The sequence below is a fragment of the Eulemur rufifrons genome, chromosome 2 (assembly GCF_041146395.1).
Source record: "Eulemur rufifrons isolate Redbay chromosome 2, OSU_ERuf_1, whole genome shotgun sequence".
In the NCBI taxonomy this organism is placed as follows: Eukaryota; Metazoa; Chordata; class Mammalia; order Primates; family Lemuridae; genus Eulemur; species Eulemur rufifrons.
The window spans coordinates 101,987,347-102,007,235 of record NC_090984.1 but is presented as its reverse complement, the minus strand read 5'-3'; the positions used below and the strand labels follow the sequence as shown (position 1 = coordinate 102,007,235).

The window sequence follows — 19,889 nt, the reverse complement described above, 5'->3', positions numbered from 1 at the left end:
CCTGAATAGACATTTCTCCAAAGAAGATAAACAGGTGGCCAACAAGCACATCAATGTCATTAGTCATTCATTACAAAACCACATCAAATACCACTTTACATTCACTAATATGGCTATAATTTAAAAACCAGAAAATAGCAAATGTTTCTGAGGATGTGGAGAAAGTGGAACCCACATACATTGTTGGTGGGAATGAAAATGGCGCAGCCACTGTGGAAAACAGTTTGACAGATCCTTAATAAGTTAAACAGAATTACTGTATGACCTAGAAATTCCATTCCTGGTTAATACCCAAAAGAACTGAAAACAGATGTTCAAACAACAATCTGTCCACATTCATATCGGCACTATTCACAATAGACAAAACGTGGAAACATCACAAATGTCCATCAACTGATGAATGGATAAACAAAATGTGATATATCCATACAATAGAATAAATATTATTCAGCCATAGAAAGGAATGAAGGACTGATACATGCTCCAACATGGATGAGCCTTGAAAACATCATGCTAAGTGAAAGAAGCCAGACACAAAAGGCCAAATATTGTATGATTCCTTTATATGAAATATCCAGAGTAGGTAAATCCACAGGGACAGAAAGTAGATTAGTGGCTGCCAGGGACTGGCAGTATGAGGGAATGGGGGGTGACTGGTGATTACTGTTGAGATGATGAAAGTGTTCTAGAACTAGATAGTGGTACAGTTGCACAATATTGTGAATGTACTAAATAACAACAAATTGTATATTCTAAAATGGTTAAATTCATAAATTTTGTTACATGCATTTTACCACGATTTAAAAAAAATAAACACATGCACACATAATTCTGAAAAAAAAGTTCAGAGGAATAACATGAGCAGAAAACAAATTAAGAAATTATAATCTTTGAAGTGTAACAACTCCATAAATTTTTCTCATGGCCAAGCCCTTTCCCTACCTATTAATATATGCCATCTCAATTTCTTCAAGACAAGGTTGTCAAGGCCATGCCCAGCTCTGCCCTCTGTGGGAGAGGTTACACCCACCTCCAATTACTCGAATATTGTTGTCCTTTGTCAGAATAGCCTCAGCATGGAATACCAAAACTGGAATTCTCCTGCAGCCTCCAGTCCACATGATACATGGATGATCCCTAAAACCATAACAAAGGCTTCATTAATTTACAGCTCAAAATCTGAATTAACTGCTGAAGCAGATGACTGTGGTTTGTTGTTTGGCAATTTTCCCCTTCCTTCTAGAATGAGAATCCCAAATATCCTCTGAAAAATCACTCATCTCCCCCCACCCCCCACTTTTTTTTTTTGAGACAGAGACTCACTAGAGTGCAGTGGGGTCATCATAGTTCATTGCAACCTCAAACTCCAGGGCTCAAGCAATCCTCCTGCCTCAGCTTCCCAAGTAGCTGGGACTACAGGCATGCGCCACCACACCTGGCCAACTAATTTTTTCTATTTTTTGTAGAGACAGGGTCTCACTCTTGCTCAGGCCGGTCTCAAATTCCTGACCTCAAGCGATCTGCTCACCTTGGCCTCCCAGATTGCTAGGTTTACAGGCATGAGCCACTGCTCCGGCCTCATCTCGCATTCTTAGCCATATGCTTGTTTAGGATTAACTCTGTCCCTGCTCCAGGGATGGGCCTTGATTGGTTTCATCCAATCAGTGTATTTTATCATCTGGTTATAGTGACTGGTTCAGAGATGGGCACATAAACCAACTGGAGCCCTTGAGTGTAATGAGACGCGTTCTGAGACCCTCTGAGAAAGCAATGCTTTCTTTCCCTTCTGTAGCAGCTACAGATGATGGCCTCTTCCTCTTGGTGGTATAGGATGAGAATGAGAAATCTGGAACTGCCACAGCCATTTTGTGACCTTGAGGGGAGAGCCTGGAGCTGTCGGTAAAGGAGGAAGTCAGTGGAAGCCTGACTGAAAGAAGGAGAGAAATGAGGTCCTGGATTCTAAAATTGGAGTTGTAGAATCAAGACTTGCCTAAATATGAATTAACAAATTCCCTTTATTATTTAGGACAATTTGAGTTATGTTTTAATCCCTTACACACATAAAGAAACCGACTATGTTCCCAATAATTTACATGCCCCTTTTGTACCCTATAGTACCTTTTCAAGCCAATCTGATGACCCATCCTAAGATTCTGACCTAGGAACCCTAAATTGATACAAGTATCCCAATTAAAATCACACATTTTAAAGAAAGCCTACGCTAAATGGAACAACATATATTTTCCTCCAGCATAAAACCACAGTACACAGAAGGACCTCTGACTTTATTCTCTATCCCTAGCCTCAGGAAAGTTAAGTTTAATTAATCTTGGATAGATGGACATTTACTCACAGATTAGGAAAATCTTCATCCTTAGGGCAGGGATGTAGGAAGGGAAAGAAAATTAAATGAACTGAGTCTCTACTATGTGCCAGGATTTAAACTAAGAGCTTTTGTTAGGTAGTTAGCAAGGGATTCCAGGTCTCCTAAGGACGAAAGTGGGCACCTTGCCTTGGTGTAACTGCCCCACCTGGGAAGAAGGGCAAGGGTGGGCCCCAGGCCCCCATCTTGGTCCTGCCCCACTTTGATCCTGTCCTGAGCTACTACCATATCTGGAGGAGGAGGGAATACCCTATGAATCTGCCAATCAACTTAGTGCGCCAGCTACAAAAGAATGCAGAGGACCCTCGAGCCCACCGGCCAAGCAGCACAGGTACCATAGAATCTGGAAATTAAACTAGAACAACTCGCATGCATAGTAATGCAACTCCCAACTGTCCAATCAAAGTGATTGCATGGTGATGTCTGAGCCACTAGAGAGGTCCCGATCCAGGTACTATAAAACAAGACCCAGGCCATAACCAAGTCCCTTTTTTGCGCCCTTCCTTTTGCTCTCCCTTTGCTGCGACAATGGGTCCAGTCATCATCTGTGGTGTATGTATCATGCTCTGTAAACCTATGTCTTGCTCTTACCCTATAATCCTGTCTTTCTCTCCTCAATAAACCTCATTTTCATGCTTGCCTTACTTTGGTGTGTCTGGCCATTCTTCGGCCATGAGCACACTAAGAACCAACATTTCAGAGTAAAACCTGACACTTTCACATGTTATCTCATTTAATCCCCTTATCCACACTATGAACTGAAGAAAAAGTGTCTCAGAGAGGTTAAGTAACTCGCCCAAGGTCATACAGCTGGTTAAGTAAGAGAACAGGTATTCGAACACTGTGTGTATTTTCTTTCCACCCTTTGCCTCCCTAATTGAATTTCAATGAAGTCCTATATATTGAACACCTTGCACTCAACTCTTCAGGAATTTAAACTGATCAATTCCTTAAATGGAATAAGATCTATTTAGCCAAGATTCACTCTGCTCTTTAAAACTCACATAACTATACCCCTTAACAAAGTCTATACCACAAACCTCAGGGCAAAATCAGACCCTTCCAATCCAAATTTAAAAAGATTCACACTTTGAGTGCACAGGCTGCCAAGCTACCAATCTTAGAAGTGAGGCAGCCGTTATATTTGGGATGAGCTGCCAATAGCTTTTTAGTGAAGAAAGTAAAGAACATCATATCTAGTTCATTCCCTGTTTTCCAGAAACGGAATGTAGGTGATTATTGTTCTTGTTCTTTGACCTGGGTAATAGTGTCAATTTATGAGAAATGGTATCTATAGGGAACATTTTCTTAGCAAGGATTTTTTGTGGCTTGCTTTTTAATCTTAAACAACTGTAAAATGTGGGCATGAGGCCAGATGATTCCTATGATCTCTTCCAACCTTAATTTTTCCACCATATTTCTAAGTCAACAGATAAAAAATAGGCAGCCTAAACTACAAAGTCTTAGAAACTTTGGAAACTATCCAAATTTCTCTGTCAATCTAGCACTAGCTACCAACTGGCACCACTATGCCTTAGCATTTACAAACAATGGATTGCTGCTACAATGCCCCATAAGAGTCAGGAACACAATAAACAGACAGCTGAGAAGAGCCCAGGCTCTAATTATACTATCTGGGGAAAGCCAAACCTCTGACAGAGAAATCTTTTCACTTACAACCTAAGTAAAAATAAAAGAGGGAATAGACCAATGATCAATTCAGTAAGATCAACTAAAAAATACTTAAGGCAGAGGCAAAATTGCCATGGAAAACATGCCCCCACCAGGTGGTGCTAAAAGGAAAAATTCAAAATGATTGGGAAACTGAAAATTGGGACTTTAAATTTTTATTCATATCAGAAACTGGTATATATTAAGAAAATCTTAAATTTTATAGGCATGAAAGAACAAAGCATTTGAATGTTCAGTTATTCAAGTAGACTGGTTTCATGGTTCACATTATTGAAAGCCTAAGAACATTTTAGTTTTTAAGGAGCAATTTCATAAGGCATGTTCACTTCTGGGACCCAGCCTACATAACTCAAAGACGAAGATATAAAGCAGCTTTTTTATTCCTGCTGCTATGCCTTCTTCGTACCACTGCCCCTGCTAGAAATGCCTTTCCCACTTCTCTGTTTAAGCCCACCCCTCAAGGCCCACCTCAAGTCTCCCACCTCCATGGAGCTTTCCCCAGCTTCTCTGAACTCCTGAAGCATTCACTTTAAAATTGATTGTTGATGATCATTTTAACTGATAGAAAGCCAGATTTTATGATAGAAATTAATGTTACTATTTTTTCAGTGGGTAAAGAAACTTTACATCAAGTTCTTATCTGAAGGTTTCTACATCTATATATAAATTTTATTTGGGATCCCCAAGCAAAATATAGAAAAATAGCCTCTTTACATTTACTGTTTGAAATAATGCCACGCAAAACAAGGACTGCCTGGACAGGCCAGGATTGCAAGGCATTAAAACCTTAATACAGCCTAGAGAGCTGAGCAGATCAAACAGATGTCCATGGATATATATCTTTAGATCAAATCAACATCAATTAACAATCTTGATATAAGGCCTTTGAACATCCAAATCAACTTTTAAAACGTAAGCCTTCTGCTCCAGGTGTGAACAAGATTGATTTAAGCTTCCTAATGTATGAAACAAGTACCTGATAGGCAAAACATGAGCTGATGAAAGATTAGCAGTTAAAAATCAACAGTAGGAGTTTGAAAGGAAGAAGCGCAAAATGTCCATGAATTTGAATGGGGCACGGGGGCAGGGAATTACACCTTTATTTTCACTAACTTCTACTAGAAATTTACTATTTCTCAATTATGAACATAGGCAACCAATATAGTATTAATAGTGTTAGCATTATCTGTGCCTTTGACTCTAACTGAAATTACAGGTACTTTTATACTCCATTACAGTTGTAGATACCTCAAAATATCATTTACATCTATCACTATTTCTAAGTTAAGGTAGTAATTAGAATCATCACTGTGTCACGTGTAATCACAGTCTATCTAGATGCTAGTGTAATGAGACTGGATAAAAATTGGGTAACTCTTGCCCTAGTAATCATTCAGTCACAAAATAGAGACATCTCACGTTGGTGGCCCAGATGTCTATGCCACTTCCCAGTATTCCCCATCTATAATTGCTAATCAAAGACCACCCCACAGTGTAAAGATCGTATAGAAACTAAACAAAAAGTCTTCATGCTGTTGTCTTTAGAAAATAAAATTTAACTTTCCTAGATTTTAAATGACCTCAGTATTTAACATATTAATTAAAAAGTACATATTACTATAATTTTTTAATATTTTGATACTGCATTTCAATGTAATTGGAACTCTTTGTAATAATATGTATTTTATTTTAAGCACTTAAAAATATTCTGGTAAGGAATCCATGGTATTTTAAAAATCTTTAAGAACTCTGATCTAATGTGATGTAAAGTATAAAGCCTTCATTTATTCATTCATTTAGTTAGTAATTCAGTCAGCAAGTATTTATTGAGTACCTACAACAACATTAGAGAAAACCACATACAATTGTCAATATTTGACTGTTTTTAACCTACCAAGATGGTAGTTTCATATAGTGCAATCTAATACTTGTCAGGCCCAACTTCTAAGCCCACTAATAAGAGAGATAGTAATGGAGTAAAAAAACAATCTTGAAAATAGAAAGACTGATGTTTACAGCAGAAGTTAAAAATTGTGTGAAATGGGAAAGAGGCAACACACTGAAAGCAAAAAGTCACAAGAAGGCAAAGTAACCAAAGGGAATTATCCATTTAATTATCCCGAATAACAATGACCCAAATATATTGCCAAATCTCTATTATTTTCCATGACCTAACAACGATGAGAAGCCTTTCCTCAGAGCTTTATTGATGTTTAAATAATTTTTTTCAAATTACATTAATATAATTTTCCACCTTATAACAAGTCCTCCATAAATTCAATACTAAACCGTAAGAATAATGCTTTATATTTGTATAGCACTTTATAACTTACAAAGTAACTTCACACACATTATTCTATTTGATCCTAACCACACCCCTACAAAATAGCCTGGGAGATATTATCTCTATTTTTCAGGTTACACAGTACACACACATATCCAAAAGTACTCACAGAGAATCTTAAAATGAATTTTAACTTTAAGCCAGACTCCCTTTTTACTGTGTCAAGTAATAAGTAGAGGAGATAAAAGGGCAAGGTGCTTCAAAATCCAGGAAAGCTAAGTCTGAATCTCAATCCATCACCTACTCTCTATGGGTCCCTGAGGAAGTTTCTTGCTATTTGTAATACTGAGTTTAATAAAATAATAATATTTTTAGATTAAATAAGATACAGTAGTTTAATCTTCAGATTAAATAAGATACAGATAAGATAAAGCCTTTATCATCATCTATAGCAGCTGTAATCACAAAACTTGACTCTTACCTAAAAGAACTCAGGAAAGTAATGTGGTTCAGGGACACAGCATACGCTATAGAATTCTAATATCCTGCCCCAGAATTACTATGGTAAATTATCTGATCCCTCTACATTTCTACCATTCTATCATTGTAAAGGCTTTTGAGAAAATTAGCAAAATATAACCAACGTCACAGAGTTTGGAGACCCACTTTTCCTCAATCTTGAAAAATTTCAAAATCTCCTATGTTGGCAGCTCTGAGCAAGGTTCACCAAGAACTACTATCTGCATCTTACAACATCTAAAGCTCATGTTCATGCAAGAGCCCAGAAACAGAGCCTTATCTAATTTCTGATAGTTGATGGAGACTGCATAATAAAATCTTGAGTTAGATTATAGATAGAAGCTAAAACCAGGGGGTCAGACAATACCAAAGGAAGGACATTGGATAAAAAAGTATATGAGTAAAAGAGAACTATTTTTCATCCTAAAAGCGAAGGGTCAAAAGCAGGCTTGCTATTACTTACTCTTGGCTTACCACCTCCTCATCCTCTGAGGATGATGCTGTTTCTTCCAGGTCCCGGGCCATCACGACTGGCATTTCCTTTAGGGTTTGTCATGCAGTCAGCACACAGGGGCCTCAGGGACCTTTCCTTGCAGATTCACTGGATCAAACAATTTGGATGGCACAGATTCCTGCAAGAAAGTCAACTGTCTGAAACAGAATGCAGTTGTCTACTTATTGATTATTGCTGATGATCTTCCAAATTACAAAAATGAAAATATTCCTAAAGAGTGCCCAACCTTTAGAAGCTTACCCTCTATCTAAGTGCCTCAAATATGCCACAAAAATCAAGATTTTTTCCAAACATACTGTCTGTGCTTTATGTATTTGAAGAGCTGTTATTAAGTATGAGTTCCTCAGTTGTCTTTTATATACTAAATGTAACATGCATCAAAAGGACAGACTCACTTCACTTTTAGGGCAGTCTGAGGTAGGTGGCTGATTCCTAAAACAGATTCCTTGCTAGACAAACCTGACCTGGGTTAAAAATAAATAAAAATTTGGCCGGGCGCGGTGGCTCACGCCTGTAATCCTAGCACTCTGGGAGGCCGAGGCGGGTGGATTGCTCAAGGTCAGGAGTTCGAGACCAGCCTGAGCGAGACCCCGTCTCTACTAAAAATGGAAAGACATTATATGGACAACTAAAAATCTATATAGAAAAAATTAGCCGGGCATAGTGGCGCATGCCTGTAGTCCCAGCTACTCGGGAGGCTGAGGCAGTAGGATCGCTTAAGCCGAGGAGTCTGAGGTTGCTGTGAGCTAAGCTGACGCCACGGCACTCACTCTAGCCTGGGCAACAAAGTGAGACTCTGTCTCAACAAAAAAAAAAAAAAAAAAAAAAAAAAAAAAAAAAAATAAATAAAAATTCAAGGCTTAAGACCGTTGCAAATATTTATTAGACTCTATAACAAGCACACAGGCAAGATGCCATCATGTTTCCAGTAAAAGAAAGTCAACAATGAACCAAAAGATTAACATATTCTCCTGAATAAAGGGTCACATAAATAGCTCGGGGGGCGGGGGGGGGGGGGAACACCACTGCCCTTCCAAACACACTTAAAAATTTTTCTCCCTTACTACAAACTTTGATCTCAATCTCAAATAGGCATTAAAATTGGGATATTGCCAACACTGCATTTCTAACTTAAAATATTTTTTCCATAGGAAAAGAGTACGTGTTTGTTAAGTGTGTTAGAGAAACAGAAACTGCAGATAAAGAAAATGAACATGTTCAAATGATCATAATCCCATTCCTCCAGAGATAACCACTTGGTGTCAATATTTCCAAACTCTACTTTTCTGTGCATTCACACATACGATAAGGTTATAAATAAGACAAAAAAACACCGACCCTAATAATGATCCCTACAGATCTTGAGCGGAATGGGCAATATCTAACCACCTCCGTGACGTTATTCCAGAAATTCCCGACGGGATTTCTCAACCTTTCCCAAAATGCTGGCAAGTCCTTTAAGTTAAAACAAACAAAACCTCCAAGCGAGGAAAGGACGTCAACCTTTCCTGGACTGCCTGCAGAGCAGGGAGAAACAGGACGATAAAAGAAGATTAAGGACACTCGCCTAATGGGAGTCCTGGCCCTAAAAGGATCTGCCCTTCAGCCCCGCTGCCCCAGCTCACCCCAATCCCAGGTAGGTCCGCAGACGCTCCCCTCAGGAAGGACAGGGCGACTCCGCCGCAGCGATTCAACCCGGCGCGCCCGGAAGCCAACAGCGGCTCCCGGGCTCTGCGAGGGAAATGCAGCGGACGGCGCTGGCCTGGACCCGGGAACGCACCTCCCTCGGGTAGGGAAGCGCGCCGGCGCAGACGTTTACCTGTCTCATCTTCACATGGCTCGGGGCCGGCAGGCGGGGACCGCGCTCCGTGCCTACCTCCCTCCTCCTTCCCCAGCCCGGCTCACGGCGGCCGCCGACGGCTGCTTCCCCCGTTACTACAACAACCAACAAGCAACCGCCCGCTCGGAGCCACTGCGCAGGCGCCCGCCACCCGGCGCTGACGACACTCGGCTGCGGGCGCAGAAGAATGTCGTCACCGCCTCGCAGCGCGGGAGCGAAGCCCTGCTTTTGGCAGAGAGGAGTCTTCTTTTTTCCGCCCTTTTTTTCCTCCGCCCCTAAAAGGTTGACTCAGACCCAGAGTTCCGCCACGCTCAACAGGAGGGTTTACTGCGTGAGCGGCGTACCCCGGGAAAGGCTTAGGCAGCGGCAACCGCTGATTGGCAGTAAAGGGGTTCACTCCCCATCTCCTGCTTGAGCAAAATCGACACAGCCAATCAGAGCGAGGACTGACGGAGACGACCCAATCCTGGAGCCGGGCTGAGGGCGGGGGCGGGGACAAATGGCTCGGGTGGACTCCCGGCTGGAACTGTCCTGGGGGAGCTTGTTTGCTGCTACTGCTCCGGCGGTGCTGGGAGTCCGGTCGTCAGGTAAGGATAATATGGGGGAGAATAGGGGTGTATGTGTCTGTGTGGCATCTGGTTGAGAGAATCCGTAGAGTATGGGAAAATGGGGGTGGGATGGAAGGAAGATATCTGGGAGGCAACCTTTTGGGGGGAAAAGGGCTCGAGAGATGAGGACAAGGGGGCGCTAGGAAGATGGAGAAGGCTTGGTAAATTCAGGGAGTGAAGGAATGGATGAACCAATGAGCAGCACTGTGAGCCCAGCACTATGCAAGGAGCCTTCACTTTTTCTCATATAATTCTTGTAAGAACCCTTGAGGTAGATATCTATTATCTGCATTTTGCAGATGAGGAAACGAGGCTGAAAAGTGTAAATGACTTGCCCAGGGTCACACAGCTACTAAATGGTAAGGCCAGGATAGGAATCCCTCTCTCGGTGACTCTAAGTTTTAACACCACACATACATATGCTGGGCTGGGCCAGGGCAAAATTTGAAATAGATGTTGTATACACTCTAGGAGGCCCTAAAGCTTTAGGGAAATGGGGTTGAGGAGTTGCCAGAGCAATTTGGAAGTGCTCAGGCTCTGTCATCACCTACCTGTTGGGATTTCTAAGAGCTTCTGTGAAATGGAAGGCATAAGTTCTGCTGAAAAAGGGGGGGAGGATGCATGCTTGGAGAGGGTGAGAAAATAAAGAGGATTGTTGGATCTTGGTCCAGGCTATACCTGCTGTGATGTCCAGTGGGCCCCTAGTCTCTTTGGACTTGGACAGAGTCCACCTTTTTGATCCACCTGTCCCTGAGGAACTCATCAATTTACCCTTCCTCCTCTAGAGCTCTGTTATGTTCATTTTTGGGTGCTTCATACTGTCTTGAGCCATTGCTGACTTTAATATATATCTCAGCTGAGTAGTGTAGGACAATACTAAAACTTCTATTGCCAAAGTGACAAAGGAAGCCTAATATTTTATTACCACTTTATAGCCAAGAAGTTAACCTGACATCAGATAAAACATGGGCTAATAATACTAAAGATGGGAAGAAGTTCTTCCATTATTAGATTCTTTATATTTGTTTTATTTAAATCAAGCTCATTGAAATCACTACTCAACAAAGGTTGATCTAAGCATTTTTTTAAAAACACAAAGCATGTAATCTAATTGTATTTTCTATACAACTTGAAGACAAAAGTGGATATGGTACACTTTTCTTTCTCAAAAATGGGAACTTCATCAAAATCTCAGTGAGGTGGTATTGCAGCTCTGCCATGTATTAACTGTGTGATCTCAAGAAACTCATTTAGGCCGGGCGCGGTGGCTCACGCCTGTAATCCTAGCACTCTGGGAGGCCGAGGCGGGTGGATCGCTCGAGGTCAGGAGTTCGAGACCAGCCTGAGCAAGAGCGAGACCCCGTCTCTACTAAAAATAGAAAGACATTATATGGACAACTAAAAATCTATACAGAAAAAATTAGCCGGGCATAGTGGCGCATGCCTGTAGTCCCAGCTACTCGGGAGGCTGAGGCAGTAGGATCGCTTAAGCCCAGGAGTTTGAGGTTGCTGTGAGCTAAGCTGATGCCACGGCACTCACTCTAGCCTGGACAACAAAGTGAGACTCTGTCTCAACAAAAAAAAAAAAAAAAAAAAAGAAACTCATTTAACCTCTCTGTTCCAACCCTCACCTGTAAAATGGAAATATTAATAGTGTATGACTACCTTATTATAAGGATTAAATAGATAATGTATGTTAGGTGCTTGGCACAGTGCTCAGCACAAGTGGCCAATAACTGATAGCTATTATAATTTCTTTTGCAACCCAACACTAAGATTACTGTTTCCATCTCCAAATAATTTTCTACTAGTTGTAAAGTCACAGTAGTTTATTTATTTTTAACTTTTAGATTGTTCTTCTAGTTTATGGGACATGGTGTACTAGAGAACCAGAGTACAGAAAACCTAAGGATGTAAATAGAGCCTTCACCCCATAAGTTCCACTCAAATGTGTAAGGCTTCTGTAGGCTTGGAAGGATCTGTCATCAATAGCCAGGCAGGTATCTGTGAATAGATTTATAATCACCTTTGAGCCACTTGAATTACAAAGCAATGGCATGAAAAAGTAAAGATATAAGAGAACTGATTCCAACTGACAAAAGTTCTGATTTAGGGTAATATTTTGGAGAAATTGCTTAGACAAAGATAAGTACTGTGCCACTTATTGCAAAGTATACTGTTCATTCACTACCATTTGTGTGACTAAATATTGAAACCAATTTCTATAAGTTTTACACAGAAATCCATTTGATTAGTTTATAGTAATATTTGTACACCTCCTTTTCTTCTCCCTTTTTTCTCCCCATTTTTTCTGGATAGGTTTGTTATTTTCACCCACTATGTTATCTAGCTGTTGTCACTCAGGGTATCTCCCCGACACATGACATAGGGTAGATGTTCAAAGGTAGCATGCTAACCCTGTGAAGTAAGAGTAGTGTGTTAAGAAACTAGGGGTGGATGAGCCTAGAGGACTTGGGCAGGAATTTATGAAGTGATTGGCCAGCTAAGCACTCATGAGTGGGACATAGGTTAACCACAGAGATGCGAGAGCTTATGGTTGAAGCAGGCTGACCTTCATTGTCTCATGTCCTCTGCCTTTGTTTCCAAGGCAAAAAGCCCTCTCGGGTTTAGGGGAGTCATGAGCCGTTTCCTGAATGTGTTAAGAAGCTGGCTGGTTATGGTGTCCATCATAGCCATGGGGAACACACTACAGAGCTTCCGAGACCACACCTTTCTCTATGAAAAGCTCTACACTGGCAAGCCAAACCTTGGTAAGAAGTCAAAGAATTTCTACATCCTTTGTAGGACTGGACTACATTGTGCTTCCCAAACCAGGCTGCCCATCAGAATAACATTAAAAACAAAGCACAGGTACCCATTTCCGTCACCAAACCTATTTACTGAACCCAGTGGGGCCCAGGACTCCAGTTTCTAAATACGTCCCAGGTGATTCTGGTGCTGCCTTATCTGGCCTTTGGCAGCCACTGGAGTCATACTTTATGGTGGGTACTTGACCCTTTTTCCCCCTAAGCTTCTCTGAATACTTTTTCATTCATTTTACACTGCCCCAGGCAATTAGTGTGTACAAAAAGCATGATAAGGGCAAGTGAGGAAATAGAGTTTCCTGGTGGCTCTGTGATGCCCCCCTAGAAAGCCATAAAGAAGTTTTTCATATTATCTCAAAGCCCTTTTCAGAAATCATGTGGAGGCACACATGGTTTATATTCTGTGTTACAGATGGAGAGTTACGAATCCAAGGTCTTCCTGTGACATAGTCCCTCCAAGTTGTTCTCCCAAAATGAAACTTCACAAGGCCCACAGTGGCCCTTCTTGGCTTCCTGAGCCTCTTTCCTGAGAGTGTTTGTACATTTCGGCTTGCATTTCATCCCACTGATGTGTGGGGTAGTTAGAGCTGCAGCATCGTTTCACAGCAGCTGATAATTCTGTGTCACATTTATAGCTAACCCAGATTCAGGCTCTGACCTAGCTCATTGTTGTGCAACGTCTGGGCATAAAATGAAATTAAATAGGCTAAGTCTCATTTTGAGCAAAGCTCAAATATATTTGCATTAAAGAACCTGGAAAAGTGAGCAGGACAATTCCATTTTTTCACCCTCAAGTGATCATGGAACCCTGTATAGATTCACAGGTTTTTAGAGGTTATCTGGTCTAACCTTTTGAATTTAAAGTTGAGACAGAGAGGCTCTGAAGTCACATGACTTGCTAAAGGGCATCTAGCTGGGCAGAACTGTATGTGTATGTTTGGCCAGCCCAGAAGTGAAGCTGCTTCCTCTGTCATGATCTGGGGGCTGTCATGATGCTCTTCTGTTTGTTCCAGTGCTCTGGAGTGTCCCATTGAATTTCACTTGGTACCTAATCTGGTTAGGTCTGGTGAAGTACTCCACTTCAGTAATCTCATTGACTACTGGTTAATAAAGAATGTAGCCCTCTGGGGATAATTCTAGATATTTGGTTGGCATATGTAATTTTTTCTCACTGCCATCTAAAGATCTTCAGTGTTGTGAATTTGATAGAGCTGTCAGGCTTTCCAAAGGCTGGAAAAATCCTTAAAGCCCAAACAAACATTAATAGACCTTTCAGCTGTTATACACCAGCAAAGGAAATATCTTTGCTTTCACTCGTTTCGCATTCCCAAGCCACTGGATGCCTTAGATCTATTGCTATGCATTTAAATCACCCAAGCAGGGAGTTTCTAGAAAATACTTCTGCCAACAACCCACTACCGTGGAGTACCATATAATTGGTCTGGTAACCAGGCCTTGAAATTTTATAAAACTCCCTCAGTTGATTGTAATAAATGCCCAGGGTCAAGAACCACTATTATGGTGGAATATGACCCATACTTTCTGGACAAAATATTTAATACAGCAGTGTCTGAATGAAGCCACCAAGATTAAGGTGCCCCCAGCAAATACCAAAGAAACAATGTGTTGTTCCACTACCATGTGCACAGGAAACCAGCCTGGTGTTGGCTTCATTCAACAATGTAAATCTGGATTCAAGAAGAGATACTGGGACTTGAATCTCTTGAAGACCATATGTGGACATTTAGATTGGTCCCCAGTATCTCTGAGTTCTCTCCTGGATCAGCCTTGAATGTTTATGGGCCTCCTAGGCCTCTTGTATTGATAGACCATTCTCTGCAACATTTTCCCAAACCTATCTGATCCAGACCCAGTGAGCCATCAGGAGCAGAGGGTATAAACTACTACATCCAGGAGTTATTTGGCTAAGTGGGCTCTTTATTGGGTTTCCACTCTTAGAAATCTCCTTCCAACTGTAGACATTTGAAGAGAATCCAGAAGTAGTCATTCTGGAATTCCTTCCAGTTCCCATGTGCAACACCAGAGCCTCCGTTCTGCCCAGCCACAGGGAGGTCAGGTTCAGCTCCCTACCTGCCATGAACCACCAATGAAGTAGGAGAAGTTTGGTAGGAACCCCAACCCTCCCCTTCTCAACAGGCTTGCTTTTTTCTGCTACACAGTGAATGGCCTCCAAGCTCGGACCTTTGGGATCTGGACACTGCTCTCATCAGTGATTCGCTGCCTCTGTGCCGTTGACATTCACAACAAGACGTATGTAAGGGAAGGAAGAACTTTAGCATCTTTTTGTTGGAAATCAGATATTAGGCATACCCACTGCCTACCCTGGCCAAGCCCCGACACCATTGGGACCTGTTAATCATTTTAATACATTAACCTAGAAGGTGGATAATAAAAAACTAATAGGCTCCATTCCTTCCAGGCCTAAAAAACATAATAGGCTTAACAGGTCTTCTTTAGAGTCTGAAAATTCTTTGGAACAGACATAGCAAACTGGCAACATCATTATCCAGTGGCCTGCATCATACCCCTTTACCTCTCGCCCTGCCCTCCTTTTATACCCCTCTACTTCTTTCTAAATAATCAGCCTTGGCCAGGAGCAGTGGCTCACACCTATAATCCCAGCACTTTGGGAGGCTGAGGTGGGAAAATTGCTTGAGGCCAGGAGTGCGAGACCAGCCTGGGCAATAGCAAAACCCTGTCTCTACAAAATAAAAATAAAAATAGCCAGGTTTGGTGGCACACGCCTGTAGTCCCAGCTACTTAGAAGGCTTAAGCGGGAAGATCACTTGAGCCTGGGAATTTGAGGTTTGCAGTGAGCTGGGATGATGTCACTGCACTGTAGCCTGGGCAACAGAGCCAACTAAGACCCTGTCTCAAAAAAAAAGAAAAAAGAAAAAAAATCATCCTTTCTTCTACTAAAGAAGTAGAGTGGTATGCTCTTTTTAGAGTAGCCACCCACACATACCTTTCTCATATTCCTCCTAAGAAGCAGGAATGAACAGAAATCACAATCCATGACGAAAGAGGAACCCATAAGTAACCTGTTATATACTTACGCAGTCAGTAGGTAAGGGTAAAAGAGAACCTAGGACTCCTGTATTCTACCTGTCTTAGTCCCAGGATACTCAAACAGACCCGTATGGAACAACTGCTTGCAGTCAGAAGCCGTAACTGGTTCTGGCCACTGGAGGGGGCTCGAGCTTTCAGCCCAGCAACAGACAGATCATCATCACTATCTAGGTGGCAACAGTTTGTTCAGGTCACTAGGGGAGGCTACCAAAATGCCAACTTCACATTAAAATATTTTTCTATCTTATCCAAGCTCTCAGCATGTAGGGAAGAAAGGAGACAATAATATTTTTTAAGCCCCTCTCTTTTTTAATTTTGTTATTTTTATTTTTTAGAGGTGAGGATCTCATTATATTGCCCAGGCTGGTCTTGAACTACTGGGCTCAAGTGATCCTCCTGCTTTAGCCTCCTGAGTAGCTGGGACTACAAGCACATGCCACTGTACCCAGCTGAGCTCCTTTTATCATACCAGGAGTTTTTACCTACATGATCTTGATTAAATTTCCTAGCAGCCCTGGGAGGTAGTGATATTCATTCCTGATTTTGCAGATCTAAATATTAGAGATCTAATTAATTTAAACTGAGGAAGACTGACTCAAGTGGGATTTGAGGCAGAGCTATTAGCCCTTTGATCTCTCTAACTTATTTTTAAATTTTTTTTTTCCAAGCTTGAAACTGTGGTTTACTTGTCCTAGATTGACACGTATTTTTGGAAGCAGTGTGGTTTAGTGGAAACAGCCTTGGGCCAACAATGGAAAGAAGAAATTGGGTTCTGGTCCCAGTTCTGTTGGTAACTGGCTTCACAGCAGCAGGTTCATTATTTACCTTCTCTGCACCTCGGTCACTTCATCTATAAAATGAGAATAGATATCTGTTCTACCTCTCAGGGCGACTGAGAGGGAGGGAGGATTGAATAATCATTTTGAAGACCTTTACCATGATGAAGAATTGCTGATAGGTATAAGCGCTATGTCTTTTGTTTGTTGTGCTTTTAGAGTGAACAGAGATAACTCGGACTTATCTTTATCTTTGTTACCCATTCATTTTTCCCCTCTCCCAACACCAGATAGCTGCAAATACTGACTTCCTGCTTCCAAACCTCTCTAGTCTAGGACTTTGACCCATGCACTTCTGATGTGCACTCTGATCCTATTTCCTCACTAACTGGAAACTCAAAATTACACATACATACATGTTTACAAAATGTATAAAAACATGCACAGGAGTGATAAAAATCAAATTTAAGATATTGGTTGTTTCAGGGGAGGGAGGAGAACAGGATCAGGCTGGGATAAGGACACACAGATAACTGCTATCTGTAACGTTTTATTTCTTAGTAAAAACTGAAACAAAAATGTCAAAATGCTGAGATTTAATGGAGCTGGGTATTGGTTGCATTAGGGTTCATAGTAGTAGTCTATTTTTGAATGTCGGAAATATTTCATTATTTTTTAAAAATTTTATACTTAAAGATATCAGCAAACCAAATGGTCAGTCATCTAATAGCTTATCTCTTCTCAACCTCATAGTTAAAGCTGAGGAACAAGCTCTCTTCCCGTGAGGTTGTCATTGTGTCTTCTACCTGACCACTTTTCTAGGCTAAGACACAAGGTAACCAGCCCATACTGCAAGAGCATCTAAAAGCTGCAGAGATGTCTTTGCTCCTCTTCCCCATCCAGGCCATTCATTCTGTGGCATCCATCATGTAAACACTGACTAGCACATGGCCAGACACCTGCCAGGTAGGGTTAGACTACAGAGTCAGCCAATTTGGATAAATAGAGTATATAAGCATGATTGATCCAAAATTGTCTACACTGCCTAGGATGGTCATAATCCAGACTCCGCTCTGCTATGGCTGGGTTCACCACCTTGCTAAGACTTAGAGATCCCCTCTGGATGCCTGGACCATTCTCTCAGTTTAGCAATTGTTTGAAACCTTCAGTTTTGCCCTAAATGAGAATAAATTGATACAATCAAAAAATATCCTTTTTCTTGAGCCATAGTCACATCCTGGGTTTTTGTGTTTGTCAAGTCTGACTGATACTTTTCCTCTGCTCTGTACTGAACAAACAGTAACCTCAGTTTCCATTTCTGTCTGCTCCCTTACAGGCTCTATCACATCACACTGTGGACCTTCCTCCTCGCCCTGGGGCACTTCCTCTCAGAGTTGTTTGTATATGGAACTGCAGCTCCCACAATTGGTGTCCTGGCACCCCTGATGGTGGCAAGTAAGCATCCAACCACCCTCGACCTCCTGCAGGGACTGTCTAAGCACTAGGGCTGATACAAAGAGTGGACACAGGGAGATAGAAGAAAGGTGCTGGGTTTATGTCAGTCACTAATCTTTTCTCTGTATTTAAGGTTTCTCCATCCTGGGTATGCTAGTTGGGCTCCGGTACCTAGAAGCAGAACCAGTATCCAGACAGAAGAAAAGAAACTGAGGCCAACATTACCACCTCTAAGACTTCATTGTCTTCCACCTTTACTGTCTTTTTCCTTCGTCGTAATTGACAAGTAATTGATATAATCAGAAAGTGTCCTTTTTCTTGAGCCATAGTCACATTCTGGGTTTTTATTTGTGTTTGTCAAGTCTGATGCGCACTTTTCCTCTGTTCTGTTCCCATTTCTGTCTGCTCTTTAATTTCTTCTTTTCTGTTTCATCATCAGCCCCTTTATTCTCTTTTAGCCTCTTAAGTTTTTTTTTTATATTTTTAAAATTTTAAGATATAACATGCATACAGAAAAGTATATAACATGAATGTACAATTTAAAGAATAATTTTAAAGTGAATAGTCTGTAACTCCATCCAAGTCAAGAAATTGCCAGCACCTAAGAAGCCTACTGTGTGTCCTTCTTCCTGCAACCTCTTCCAGGCTCCCTTTTCCAGCCTTCTGCTCGTTTTCTCTTTTATTTTCATTCTTTGATTTGACTTGTGTGGTGGGAACATGCGAACTGTGAAACTTAAAGCTGCTGCCCACCCAGAGCAGCTGTGACCAAGGGCTGCTTCAAGAGGTTGTCCACACGTGTTGGGTTCCTCTCTGCTGCTGGACCCAAGACTCTGAACCATCCAAGGGACAGGCAGTTCTTCTAAGAAGGGCTCTCCTGTGCACGAGCAGGACCATGGCTCTCCTTCTATCTACAGAAGGATGAGGGTTGGAAGAGTCTGGGATGTTTTTAGACCTTCTGCTCAGTTGTATTTGTGTAAGGAGTTTTGTAATAAACAGAAAAACCCTCTGCTGTGTTCAGTCCTTGTACTTTGACCTCCCCTAAGACAAGAGCACTCCTGCCCTCTGACCCCTAGGATAGGAGAATCATAGCTTTCTACCTGATCGAATACACCACAGTGAATAGGACAGCTCAAGACACAGGTAACCCTGGCTCCCTCCACCTCCTTATTGTCACTTGCTCATTTCTCTTGTATTCTTGAAGTCAAATCTTTCTCTTTTTCACTACCTTCAAGATTCTGTGTTCACAACTAAACAGTCAGTACCCTTTCTTGTTTTCTTCCTAAAGAAGCAGCAGATTCTTGAGAAAGCAGAGATAGAAAATAGAACTAGGCAGCATAGCAGAGACAGAAAATAAAAGAAACAGCTGCGTGACCATGAAAAGACGGCAGCTAAACCCTGAGGATAATGCACTGGAATGGACAGTTGCCCTCTGAACACTCCCCAGCGGGCCCTCCCACTGGCTGGGCCCTCAGCATGTGTACCCAAAAGGCTATTTGCTGTTTCAACAAATATTTATTGGCTACTTCTCCATGCCAGGCGCTTGGGAAAGAGAAATGAACAACATAAGCAATGACCCTGCTCCTCTGGGCCTGACATTGTCGTCAAGGTAACAGTCAACAAACCAACACATGAAAGAACTTCAGATAGTGATAAGAATTCTACAGAAAACAAGATATTTTGATCGAGAAGAGGGTGGGAGGTGGGGACATAACTAAGATTAGGTCATCAGAAAGTCCTCCCTGAGAAGGTGGGATTTGAGCTGAGAGACCTGAATGCCCAGGGGTCAGGTGTCTTAAGAAGCAGGCTTTTAGGGCAGAGGGAGCAGCAGCTGGAAGGTAGGAACAGTCTTGTTCAAGGAGTAAGATGAGTGTTACTACAGTATGATGAAGACTTGGGAAGTGAA

At 41.7% G+C, this 19,889-nt stretch overlaps 2 protein-coding genes across 3 annotated transcripts in view; one reads left to right on the top strand and one right to left on the bottom strand.

The window, feature by feature from the left end:
* Positions 1-9,406, bottom strand: part of TTLL5 (tubulin tyrosine ligase like 5) — a 276,452-nt gene extending 267,046 nt beyond the window's left edge. For both annotated transcript variants that reach the window (XM_069489049.1, XM_069489040.1), the window contains exons 1-3: positions 9,212-9,406; positions 7,342-7,510; positions 1,031-1,137 (exon numbers count right to left, since the gene is read on the bottom strand). In XM_069489049.1, the coding sequence (XP_069345150.1) occupies positions 1,031-1,137; positions 7,342-7,415 (181 nt within the window). In that variant the 5' untranslated portion in view covers positions 7,416-7,510; positions 9,212-9,406. The remainder of the gene's footprint in view (positions 1-1,030; positions 1,138-7,341; positions 7,511-9,211) is intronic.
* A 1-nt stretch (position 9,407) lies between these two features.
* ERG28 (ergosterol biosynthesis 28 homolog) lies at positions 9,408-18,983 on the top strand. Its single transcript, XM_069489057.1, has 5 exons — positions 9,408-9,819; positions 12,449-12,611; positions 14,846-14,936; positions 17,868-17,986; positions 18,120-18,983. Exons 2-5 carry the CDS (start codon positions 12,479-12,481, stop codon positions 18,197-18,199), a joined length of 423 nt encoding a protein of 140 aa, XP_069345158.1. The 5' UTR covers positions 9,408-9,819; positions 12,449-12,478; the 3' UTR covers positions 18,200-18,983.
* The last annotated feature ends 906 nt before the right edge of the window (positions 18,984-19,889 follow it).

Coding starts and splice junctions, on each gene's coding strand:
- ERG28 (XM_069489057.1), top strand. CDS start 12,479: ATGAGCCGTTTCCTGAATGTGTTAAGAAGCTGGCTGGTTATGGTGTCC. Junction 14,937..17,867: donor GTTGACATTCACAACAAGAC/GTATGTAAGGGA, acceptor GCTCCCTTACAG/GCTCTATCACATCACACTGT. Junction 17,987..18,119: donor GGCACCCCTGATGGTGGCAA/GTAAGCATCCAA, acceptor TCTGTATTTAAG/GTTTCTCCATCCTGGGTATG.